The sequence below is a fragment of the Balaenoptera borealis genome (genome assembly GCF_965194805.1).
Source record: "Balaenoptera borealis genome assembly, chromosome: 7".
In the NCBI taxonomy this organism is placed as follows: domain Eukaryota; kingdom Metazoa; phylum Chordata; class Mammalia; order Artiodactyla; family Balaenopteridae; genus Balaenoptera; species Balaenoptera borealis.
This window is the reverse complement of record NC_138864.1, coordinates 17056165-17068452: the sequence shown is the minus strand read 5'-3', so window position 1 is coordinate 17068452 and position 12288 is coordinate 17056165. Positions and strand designations below refer to the sequence as shown.

General features: G+C 37.8%; 1 protein-coding gene across 16 annotated transcripts in view; it reads left to right on the top strand.

Moving 5' to 3' along the window:
• SUGCT (succinyl-CoA:glutarate-CoA transferase) overlaps positions 1 to 12288 on the top strand; it is a 792254-nt gene that overhangs the window by 17659 nt on the left and 762307 nt on the right. For 15 of the 16 annotated variants that reach the window (XM_082399856.1, XM_082399855.1, XM_082399852.1 and 12 more), the window contains exons 5-6: positions 33 to 83; positions 7309 to 7429. The exons of the other annotated variant lie outside the window; for it this stretch is intronic. In XM_082399856.1, the coding sequence (XP_082255982.1) occupies positions 33 to 83; positions 7309 to 7429 (172 nt within the window). The remainder of the gene's footprint in view (positions 1 to 32; positions 84 to 7308; positions 7430 to 12288) is intronic. 16 annotated transcript variants of the gene reach the window in all.

The following is a 12288-nucleotide window of genomic DNA, read 5'->3' as shown; positions in this document are numbered from 1 at the left end:
ACTATTTTAATATATATATTTTTAATTTTTAGAGTATAGCTGTTAATATCAAGGATCCAAAAGGGGTGAAAATCATCAAAGAGGTACAGTATGCTCTATAGAAGGCATCTAGTCACCTGGGTTGTAATTAGGGATTTGAATATGAGTAAAAGTGTTTTAAAACATTATTTCGTTGGCAATCTGAAATTTTGCTGTAAATGCCATTTGAGTTTAACTTTGTTTTTATACTAAGTATAATTTGCTTTATAATTTCTGGTATATTGTGTTTAACATTTCTCCATAGTGTCAGAGTGTTCAGTTATGGTACTAGTGTCCATTGACCGAGTGCCTGCCCTGCATCAGATCTTAGGCCTGGGTACTTTATTCGTATTATCTTCTCAAATCTTCAGAATTTTCCTTGTAAATGAAGTATTATATCCTCATTTTCACAAGAGGTGAAATGAGTCTCAAGGGGCTTGAGTGATTGTCTAAAGATCACATAGCTAGTAAAGGGAGGAGCTGAAATTTGAACCCTAGGTCTACATCACTGTAGAGCCCAAGGTTTTTCTAACACTTATTCAGATGGCTGATGTGTGCAGACCTGATCTTTGCATCTTTCCTTGAGGGGCCAGCACAATGGTTAGGGGCATACCCCAGTGTTCTACTGCTGGGATTCAAATCCTGCCTTCTTTTCTTACTAGCCATGTGACTTCAGGCAGGTTACTTAACTTCTTTATGCCTCAGCTCCCTTATTAGCAAAATGGGGACAATAATAATACCTACTTCTTAGGGTTGTTAGAATTGAGTTAATATTGTGTAAAATGTGAAGAAGGGTGCCCGCCATAGTCATAGTAAGCACTCATTCAGCATTAACTATTATTATTGTTCCCGATGCACATGAAGGTGGATTCATCATGTGAGATAAAACTTGTTTGCCATCCTTGTTAAAGTTTGAAGTCTAGGGCTTCCCTGGTGGTGCTGTGGTTAAGAGTCCGCCTGCCAAGGCAGGGGACACGGGTTTGAGCCCTGGCCCAGGAGGATCCCACATGCCGCAGAGCGGCTGGGCCCGCGCGCCACAACTACTGAGCCTGCGCTCTAGAGCCTGCGAGCCACAACTACTGAAACCCGCGCTCCTAGAGCCCGCGCTCCGCAGCGGGAGAGGCCACTGCAGTGAGAGGCCCGCGCACCGCAATGAAGAGTAGCCCCCGCTTGCCGCAACTGGAGAGAGCCCGTGCGCAGTGGCGAAGACCCAACACAGCCATAAATAAATAAATTAAATAAATTACAAAAAAAAGTTTGAAGTCAAATGTAATGGATGTAAATCTCCTTGATTAGAGAACCAAATCCCCAAATTTGTTTTATATCAAAGTATCAACTTTAGCTTCATTGCTCTGATGCTTCTTTCCTTATCATCTGGCTGATTGAAAAATAACGTCTTCTAATTATTAAGATCAGAATCAGTGTTCATCCGCTCTGGTTCTGTTGGATCAATCCAACAAATTTAGAATTTTACTAGATATATGTTGAACCAAAGCTTGGTAGTTGTCCTGATCTCACTGTCCTGTTTTCCTACATCTTTTCTATAGCATAACTTAGGTTTGTTTGCTTGTTTTTATTTTCTTTCTCAGTTACAACTTAATATGATTTTTCTAAATTGTTCTCTGTTATTATTGCCCTGCCTTTTTTTAAAAAATAAATTTATTTATTTATTTTTTTAATTTTTGGCTGCATTGGGTCTTCGTTGCAGCGTCCGGGCTTTCTCTAGTTGTGGGAGGCGGGGGCTACTCTTCGTTGCGGTGCGCGGGCTTCTCATTGCGGTGGCTTCTCTCGTTGTGGAGCACCGGCTCTAGGCGCGCGGGCTTCAGTAGTTGTGGCACGTGGGCTCAGTAGTTGTGGCTCATGGGCTCTAGAGCACAGACTCAGTAGTTGTGGCGCACGGGCTTAGCTGCTCCGCAGCATGTGGGATCTTCCCGGTCCGGGGCTCGAACCCGTGTCCCCTGCATTGGCAGGCGGATTCTCAACCACTGTGCCCCCAGGGAAGCCCACCCTGCCTTGTTTTTCTATGGCAGCGACCCTCATCTTGGACTCAACTCCCATTGTCTTCATTCTCAGGCCCTTCTTTTTATTTTTTCAGTAGTTATTATTATGATGATGATGATGGTGATGATGATGAATCATCTAGGAGATTGTTCTTAATTCTTCTCTTTCTGGTTTATGTTTCTCAGTTCCACCTTCAGTGTTCACAGTTCCTGCTTCTTTGCTTCCATTTCAGAACATTTTGATATTTTATCCTAAATAGTGAAGGTTTCAGATTTGATTTAACAAATACTTTACAAGTTCATTAGGGTTTTTCAAGGGGGCAGTGTTAGGTGGAATTCATAACTCTTGCTCCTAAGACATCAGTGTACACTGGAGTATTTTAGGCCTACACGTATAATTCTAACCAAAAGAAATGAATTTGCTGGGACGTCTTTCTCACTCTCTTTGGATCCTGCCTCTGTCCTCCACCAGGTTGTAACAGTTTTAAATTGTTTCACTATGGGCGTGGTTTCTCTTCATGTCTGATAACAATAAAGTACATTGCAACTCATATTAAACTTTATAATAGATTGTCTGCAGTCATTTTTCATATCTGTTGCTTTCAGCTAGTTATACAGTTCATAAGTTATATATCTTACAGCCTAGAGGAAAAGTTATTTTTTGCCTAGTCTTTTTATTCCTTCTGGCATGGATTTCTCTTTTGGTCTTAAGAGTAGCAAAACAACCTTTGTATTCAGAACTTGGTGGCTGCGATTGCTAATATAATGAGTCTGGTTTATAGATACAGTTCCAGAGTATTATACAGAGCAGTCAGCTGGATACATGAGAGCTCCAAAAAGTATGACTCCTTTGTCACCCAGGCTAATCAAAAATGGGTTGTGTAGAAGAGAAAGCTCTGCTTAGAAAAGTCTATGTATTTTCATGGCAATATGATTTGATAACTTCCTAACACGTCATCTATATTTCAAATAATTCTCTATGTTAATTAGTTGACAGCAACAGTATCCATATTGTGGGTGTGAATCATGGCCAATAGAGCAGTGTCATGGGTTTTATTTTCCTCCAACATCTTATTATGAAAAATTCAAACATACAGAAAAATGGAAAGAGTAGTATAATGAACTCTTATTTACCCTATGCCTAGATGCAACAGTTTTAACATTTTGCTATATTTGTTTATTTACATATGAATACATGTGGTGTGTGTGTCTGATTTTGAACTATTTGAAAGTAAGTGAAAGATATGAAACTTTGTCCTTAAATCCTTCAGGAGACATCTCCTGGGGGGTATAGCTCAGGGGTAGGAGCATTTGACTGCAGAATACATCTAAGAGTAAGGACGTTCTTTGACATACATTTAAGAATTATTTTATGATTTATTTTTTTACTGATAAATGTGGTTAAATTATTATCATCACTTCCCCTCTATTTCTGATCTTGCTCATCCAGTCTGTTCCTAAATTATATCTAATGAAGACAATTCAGAATTAGGTATTCTGTGTTTCAATTGATTTTAGTTTTTTTACTCTGTGAGTAGAAGGAAGATTTTTTTTTTCCCAGAAGAAAAGGAAAAGATGATGAGTTCTCTAACATGCAAAATTGTGCTTGTTTCTTATTGTGGGTAAGATTCTAGAATAGATTATTAGGTGATCTGTGAGCGCCAAGATGAGGAAGAGGTGATCACCAACAAAACTGGGAACAAGTCTTTTTTCCCCCCTCACTTTATTTCCTAGTAGATCCTTGTATCAGGGAAATGCGATAAATGTTTGGTCTCCACTGAAGCAGCTGACTTGTATATTACTTGTAGATAGTGTGGAGATCCATATAACTCAGGGAGATTTGTGATGTCTCTGATTTTAGCACTGCACTGTTTAGAATTTTAACGAATGCCTTAGTTAACACTTTAGGGAACATACATGATCTTGAAATGGGTAAATATCCCGAAAGAGAGAGGGAGGGAGAATATGTTGGATGGCAGACTCACTAAGAATCAGTACCTAGTAAATAGATAGTATATGTTTATTTAAAATAAATATTTATAAAATGGAGCAAAGAATAACTTCTGCGCTATACACTTTTCTAGGGATATTTTATCAGTAAGTATCATAATGCATACATATTGAGTTCTTGGGTAATAAAAAAAGCTACTAGGCATCTTTATCAGTGGAAGTCTTTAGCTTCTAAATTCAACTTTTCCATATTTTTCTTATAACTTCGGAGAGTCATACTACATGGTACTCTGAGCACACCTCTTCTTAGCTTAAATTTTTTTTTCTGTTGTTATACAAGTAATATCTGCTCATGGGCAAAAAGATTAATATTTTAGTGTATCATATCAAATCTCTTTATGTCCTTGTATACTCATTTTTCCCGATAAACATGAGATAATACCATGTATATTGTTTTTTAATTTTTTTTTTTTTTTAAAGAAATTCTTCATTTTTATTATTTATTTTATTTATTTGTGGCTGTGTTGGGTCTTCGTTTCTGTGCGAAGGCTTTCTCTAGTTGCGGCAAGCGGGGGCCACTCTTCATCACGGTGCGCGGGCCTCTCATTATCGCGGCCTCTCTTGTTGCGGAGCACAGGCTCCAGACGCACAGGCTCAGTAGTTGTGGCTCACGGGCCCAGTTGCTCCGTGGCATGTGGGATCTTCCCAGACCAGGGCTCGAACCCGTGTCCCCTGCATTGGCAAGCAGACTCTCAACCACTGCGCCACCAGGGAAGGCCAATGTTTTTTGTTTATACATTCTGAATACTTTTCTATTAATATAACTTATTCACTATATTTATTTTCTTGTCTTATTGAAACAGTGAATTTGTTTGTGATCCATCTGAATACTTTATGTGAATTGAAATGTGACTTATGATGGTATAGAAATCTAAAAATACAAATACCCTATATAGTTAAAAGTTTTAAAATTGTGGTATAATATATATAACATAAAATGTCATTTTAACCATTTTTACTTTACAGTTCAGTAACATTAATTACATTCATAATTGTGTGCAACCATCACTGCTGTGTATTTCCTTTATGTTTAATCATCCCAAACAAACTCTGTATCCATTAACCAATAATTCTCCACTTCCTTCTCCCCTCAGCCTCTGATAACATCTAATTTACTTTCTGTCTTTATGAATTTGCCTATTCTAGATATTTCATATAAGTGAAATGATATAATATTTGTACTTTTGTGTGTGTCTGGTTAATTTTACTTAGCATAATGTTTTCAAGGTTCATCCATGTTGCAGCATGTATCAGAACTTTGCTCCTTTTTATGGCTGAATAATATTCTACTTTACTGGATGGATATATTTGTCTGTTGATGGATACTTGGGTTGTTTCCACCTTTTGGCTATTGTGAATAATGCTGCTATGAACATTTGGTTACAAGTACCTGTTCAAGTCTGTGCTTTCAATTATTTTGGGTATATACCTAGGATTGGCATCTCTGGGTCATATCTTAATTGTGTTTAACTTTTTGAGGAACCCACACAGAGTTTTAAAGTTAAAAATAATTTATCAAATGTCATTTGCATAAGGTACTATACTGTGCACCATGCAGAATACGCAGCAGAGAGATGACTGGTATAAAAATCGAGATGTGTTTGATGTGGCTTGTTTTCTTTAGTGCCTGCAGGAGTGCCGTGTAAGTAGCAGACAGAAGCTCAGAAAAATATGTGGAATAAATTACAATGTAACTACAGTTTACATTTGTAAATAAAAAACAGCTTTGTGTTTTATTTATACTAACACCCATTCTCCCTCCACATTTTCCAAGCAACACTTGGTAGCATCACTAACAAAAAATAAACACATCTCCACTTGGGCTCTCCCTGGGGCATACTGCATAGAGTTGCCCATGTGAGAAGCAGCTCGAATGGTAATTGGCACCTGAAATTTGGAAAGGATGCCTGTATGGCTTAAGATTCGGGGTGCATACTTGAAAACCTTTCTCTCTCTGTCCTGTATCTTAATGTATGTATCATTCCTCTTCTGACAGGTGGTCACGTGGGCCCCTGGTACCTCTGTTTCAGGAGCTCTGGAGGATAACAGCTTATTTCCCTGAGATGCCTCCTAAGATCTCCTCCCCCTAAATTTTGTTAAGTCAAACAGTTCCATGTATACACTCCAAATCTGGCGACACAATAACAAACAGGCACTCCGTTTATTTACATGTTTCCTTCTAAAGTTTATGTAAATTCAGTTATTTTCCGTCTAGAGCAGAGGTTGGCAGACTGTGTGGGCCAAATCAAGTTTGTTTTTGCACAGCCCATGGACTAACGGTGAATCTTACATTTTTAAAGATTGTTAAAGAAAAATAAAGAACATGTGACAGGGAATGTATGTGGCCTGAAAAGGCTAAAATATTTACTTTTTGACATTTTATGAAAAAAGTTTGCTCACCCCTGGTCCAGAGTCTTATTCTATTATATTAGTTTGTATGTGTGAGAATATATCTATGTCAACATGGCAATTAAAAAATTATTGAATAGTTATTAGGCACTTGGATATGTTTGAGAATTACTGTAATGAATTTTTCTGGATGACCTAGTACAATTTTTGTGATGACTTTTCAAAAGATATGTAGTCACAATTGAAATTTTGTAAAGAATTTTAAGATTAAGGTTTACGATGGCTTGTTGCAGTGATCTGGGAATCAGAGTTGGGGTTTTGTTTCTGACAGTTACTGATTTACTGGGTTATAGTTTAGCAGCTTTTTTTTTTTTTTAAATAGTTCATTAAATACATTTAAAACTCTTTGGAAAGAAAGCATCTGGAAAGTGTGAAAGCAATTCAGAATCATGTTTACATGTATTAAGTGCCTATATGTACATGTTGTAATGAGGAATATTACATAATAAGGATGGAGTAGTAAAGACATTGTATTTAGTTTTATTTTAAAGGGGTTAAAAGATATTTTTCATATATTTTATGTACTTATATTCTAATTTTTTTACCTAAACTTCTGAGAATATATTTAGATGCACCATGTAGCCTAGATATTTCTTACATTTTATGTAAGCAGAATCCACTTAATACCATGGTAGTAACTGAAAATTTTAATAGCCATTGTTTTACTGGCAGTCATACCTCAAGTAGTTGACCAGAGCCTTCATGTTTATCTAAGAATACTTTGTAATTCTACTTTTCCTGTGATTTTTCTGAGCTTTTACAAAGCGAGGATCAATTGTGTTTCCTGAAATCAGAATTCTATCATGTGGGGGTTTGTTGAAAGCTGGGAAGTCCCTTAAGAAGTCTGACTCATCTTCACCTCTTCTTTCAGCTTGCAGCTGTTTGTGATGTATTTGTGGAAAACTATGTCCCTGGCAAATTGTCTGCAATGGGGCTGGGCTATGAAGATATAGACGTGATAGCGCCTCACATAGTCTACTGTTCCATCACAGGTATTTCAGCACCACACCCTCGTCAGTGGCGAGGTTTTCCAGTTTCTGTGTCTCTTTCTGTATATAAGAAACCTCTCGCTAGTGTTGGTTTTCTTGACGTGGTTCTGCTCTCCCTGCCTGCCAAGCCATTTTAGGTTGTTGAAAATTAATCACTAAAAAACATTAACCTAAATGAACATTTTTCATATTTCTTCTGTGAATTGTCTGCCTGTAGTTTTGCCAATTTTTCTATCGATATTTCACAAATACTGACAAGGTACTATTATTAACTTATATGTAGAATTACAGGTGAAATATTAATTGGCTTTAAGATAACATAGGATCTCAACATATCGCTTCAATATATTCAAAAGTGCTAAAGCCAACTGAAGGAAAAGAGTGCTATAAAGTCTTTTAGATTGTTCAGCCCTTGATGGTGAACTCTGTGTGTGTGTTTGTGTGTGTATAAGTATGTCTTTAGGCTAAAGGGAAAAAAGTCATTGTATTAGTTATCTTTACATAGTTTATAAGCACTTAACTATTAATTAGGGATACAATATTAAAAAGTTATTCTTAAAATAGAAAGTTACATTAATAGCTTTTGTCAGAATAATTTATAAGATTTTCAGATTTTATTAATTCATCCACCAAATATTTACTGCAGGCCTATGATCTGCCAGGCAGTATTCTAAGGTTCTGAGATACAGCAATGAATAACACATATCTATGCTCTCCAGCAGATTTACATTCTAGGTTAAGGAGATAGATAGTAAATAAGTAAACACATTCTTTTGTGTTTTGTTTTTTGTAATTGAGTGCAGTAGTGATAAGGTCAAAAGAGTGAAATTAAACAGGGCAAGGGGAATGAGGTGAGGAGGGTCTATTTTATACTGGGAGGTGAGACAAGGCTTCATTGATAAAGGGGACATTTAAGCCGAGACCTGAATGAAGTAAAGGAGTGAATCGTATCATTATTGGCAATGAGGGTTTCGGGCAAGGGAAACAGCAAGTGCAAAGGACCTGGGGCAAGACTGTGTTGGGCCTGTTTGAGGACCAGCAGGGATGGCTGAAACAGAGTGAGGGGGAATGTAGTAGGAAGAAAATCAGGGAGATAATGGTTAGTAAGATGATGGTTAGTAAGGGCTTGTGGGTTGCTCTTAAGGAATTAGGCTTTTACTTCGAGTAAGATTGTAAGCTAATGGAGAGTTTTAAGCAGAGGAATGATGCGACCTGACATATTTTTAAAAGGATCACTCTAGCTACTGTGTTAAGAATAGACTGTTGAGGACAAGGGTAGTGGGAGAACAATTACGAAGCTATTGAAATAGTCCAGGCTAGAGATGATGGGGGCTTGAATTAGGGTAGCAGTGGTCGAGGTAGTTAAAGAGTGATAGAATTCTAAATGTTTTTGAGAAAAGCGGGAAAGTTTGCAGATGGATGAGATGTGAGTATCAGAGAAAGACTAGAGTTAAGGATGACTCTAGGGTCTGGACCTGAGCAATTAGAGGAATTGCTGTTTACAGAGTCAAGGAGGACTGTGGAAAGAAGCTTTGGGAGGGAGAACATCACGTTGGACTTGGAATGTGAAGTCCAAGTCTAGCTTGAAATGTAGAGTAAGGGCTTGGATCTAAGAGTCAGGAGATGTAAAATTTTATAGTTATGAGCAAATACATGGTATTTGAAGCCTGTATTTGATCTTTTACAGAGTGAGTGTAGATAGAAAAAGGAGAGTCTGAGTGGCTGAGCCAGAAAAAGGAGAGTCTGAGTGGCTGAGCCTGATGCACTCCCACGAGTAGATGTTTAGGAGATGATGATGACGCAGTGAAGGAAGTCGTGAAGGAATCGTCAACAAGGTGGGAGGAGAGCCCAGAGGCGAAGTGAGGAAAGGGTTTATTTTCATAGACAGTTTAAGCAGAAAAGCATAAAGCATAAAGCACGTTGGACCTGAATTACTCGCATCTCCTAAATGCACCACACTCGCTCTCACGGCAGAGCCTTTACACACGATGTTCCCATTGCTTGGAACACTAATCCCCTGCCACACCCGGTGACTCTGTCTTTGTCCTTTAGATCTCACCTTGGATGTCATTGCTTCTGTGCAGACTTTTTCTCTCGATCCCTGAAGATTGGGTTGGCTGTTGTCTATCATATTTCACTCTTTACTTGTCTGTCTCCCCCGTTATCCTGCAGGCTCTTGTTCAGCACACAGTATAGAGCACATGGTAGGGAGTTTCTTACCTCAATGAATGAATAATCAGAACTTGGTACAGAGTTTTTAATAGCTGCCATTTTTTTTTTTTTTTTTGCATTCTACTTTTCAGAAATAAGTGTAAGTGGTAAACGTTATGTTTACATTTTCCAAAGAAACTTTCAGAGGATAGCCTGGGGTTAGGGCATAGTTGGCCTCATCTGTTATTTCTTATGTAGTTCGTCCATAGCATTAACGTAATGATCATTGCTTTAAGGTACCAAAAGAGTCCATACCATGAAGTAAATATTCACTTATTGTCATTAGGTCCCTATGCCTTAGGTTTTTTCCTAAGGCAGTAAGGGAACTAGTACATTTAAAAAATATTTTAAAAGAGAACCAAACAAAAACTTTACTCCTTATATTTCGGTAAATTTGTCTCAAAATAGGTATCTGAATATCTTGTTTTACTATAAAAGCCACAAAAATGTTATCTTAAAAATGTTTGTTATTCGTAAAATTATAAGAACCAAAATACTCCTATTTCTGTGTGTTAAGGTTAATTGAGATATTATAATACTTTGACTGTGACACATTACTTTAGTATAAATAGTGCTTTTCATGGTGTAATTGTCTGTGTGGTGGTATTTTCATATAAAATAAGCTGTAATTGCAATATTTGGACAATTGTTATTATTTTAGATTTAGATCAAAGAGCCCAGCGATCATTAACTTCTCTACTGAGCAGCACGAGAGATAGGTTCTGTACATAGTAGATCTTTGCCACTAGACCTGACTTTTTCAGATGTACTATTATATAGATCTGTAATCACACTTTTGTTTTTGTGTCTGTGTATCGAATACTTATATGTGTGTGAGAGAGGGAGAGATTTTTCCTTAAAATCTCACAATCTAATGGAAATGTTGAGGTCTAAAATATTAAAATAGGTGAACTCTTCTGAATTACCCTATAACCATAAAAATTCTACATAGCTAACAAATGCAAAATCTTACATGACAGTAAGTATTTATTTTGCATTGTCGTAAATGTGGATTGGCTGGGATTCAACTGATCTAGACTCGTTAGGTTTGGCTCCAAGTTGCAGGTCTGCTCTGCACGTGTCTTACACTCCTTGGACCAGTGGCTACCAAGTACGCGTTCTCCTCATAGTGAAAGGCAAGAGCACAAGAGAACAAACTTAATCTCACAAGCACGTTTAAAGCCTCTCTCTGCTCACATCACATCTGCTAGTATTCATTTGGTCAAGGCAAGTCATATGGCCAAGCCTAATACCAAGAGGTGGTTAAATATAATACTCCAGTGGCAGGAACTACAAAGTCGCATGGAAAAGGGCATGGGATCCGGGAAGGGTGAAGATTGGGAATAATAATGTATTTCATCACATCACCCAGCTAAATGAAATGCTAATCCACTTGGGAAGCCTCACACTTTCCCAAAGTTTCACATCTGTATCTAACTACAGTTAGAATCAAAAGTTCTTCTGGGCCTTGTCTTGTGACTGGAGAATCTCCTAAGTTTTCTTCCAGTTCTCAGATCCTGTACTAACATTTTAGTGTGGCAGAGTCCCTTAGAGATAGATTATGTAATCCAGTAGTTCTCAGCTAAGGGGAAAATGGGAGTATCATATGCTTTTCGGTAATAGGGATGGGGCATGAAGGGGTGATGGGGAGAGGCATGTGTAGTCTGAAAAAGCAGCCCTCTTTATTCTGTACTCCTGTGTATCCCCACCTCCTGACAATGGTTAGAAAAACATTCACACAGCTCTCTCTCCTTTATTTCCTGATAAGGAAACAGACCCAGAACAGCTAAGGGACCTAAGGTCACACAGCTATTTAACGGCAAATGGGTTTAAAACTCAGGCTTCTTGACTTGGCATTAAGTGCTTCTACACTTTCTCTGTTTAGACATGTATCATTGTTAAGTGATGACATGGACTTTGTGATTACAAGACACTGAACAGGTCTCCTTGAGAATATATATTTTTGTTATTCTCTTTCATTTGTTGTGGATCATATTGGCAGCGGTGGGAGTCATGAGCAGAGTTGCTCATCAGGGAGTCTAAATTTCAGCGGATTCTTTTGGAAGCAGCCGTCATTTGTGAGTCATGAGTTTGTGTGTATATAAAGCAAGGGCCATCTCTCTTTTTTTAGAAGTTTGATATTCTTGGTAATCAATGTTTGTTTGTTTTTTTTTAAATGAGACTGATTAGATCAGTCTAAAGTTGCACATGTTATTATGGGGATCCTAGACTTTCCTGATGTTTCCCAGTGGTATTGATGTCTTGTCAGTGCTTTCCAAGCCCAAATAGTCTGTTCTCACTCACATGTTGGCCTTACTGCTGATGAGAGTAACCTTGGAGTGGTTGGGAGTTTACTCTAATGCATTCTGACCGTTGTGTGGCTGAGATTGCCTCAGTCTGTGAAACCTGGTCTACAGGACAAAAATGCTGCACTGATCACAAGGGAGGAAGGACCTGATTATTTCTATTAGCACGGTCGTCTTGTCATTTCAGAAGAAGCTGAGTATGAACATTAGGGGGCAGTGTTTAGAAAGCTATCAATAGAATTCACTACGAATTCCTTTTTGAGAAAATTGTAGTGTTTCCTGTGTACCACTGGGTGGAGAGAATCTCTGAAAGGACATATCTATATTTTTTCAAAGTATTTTTTT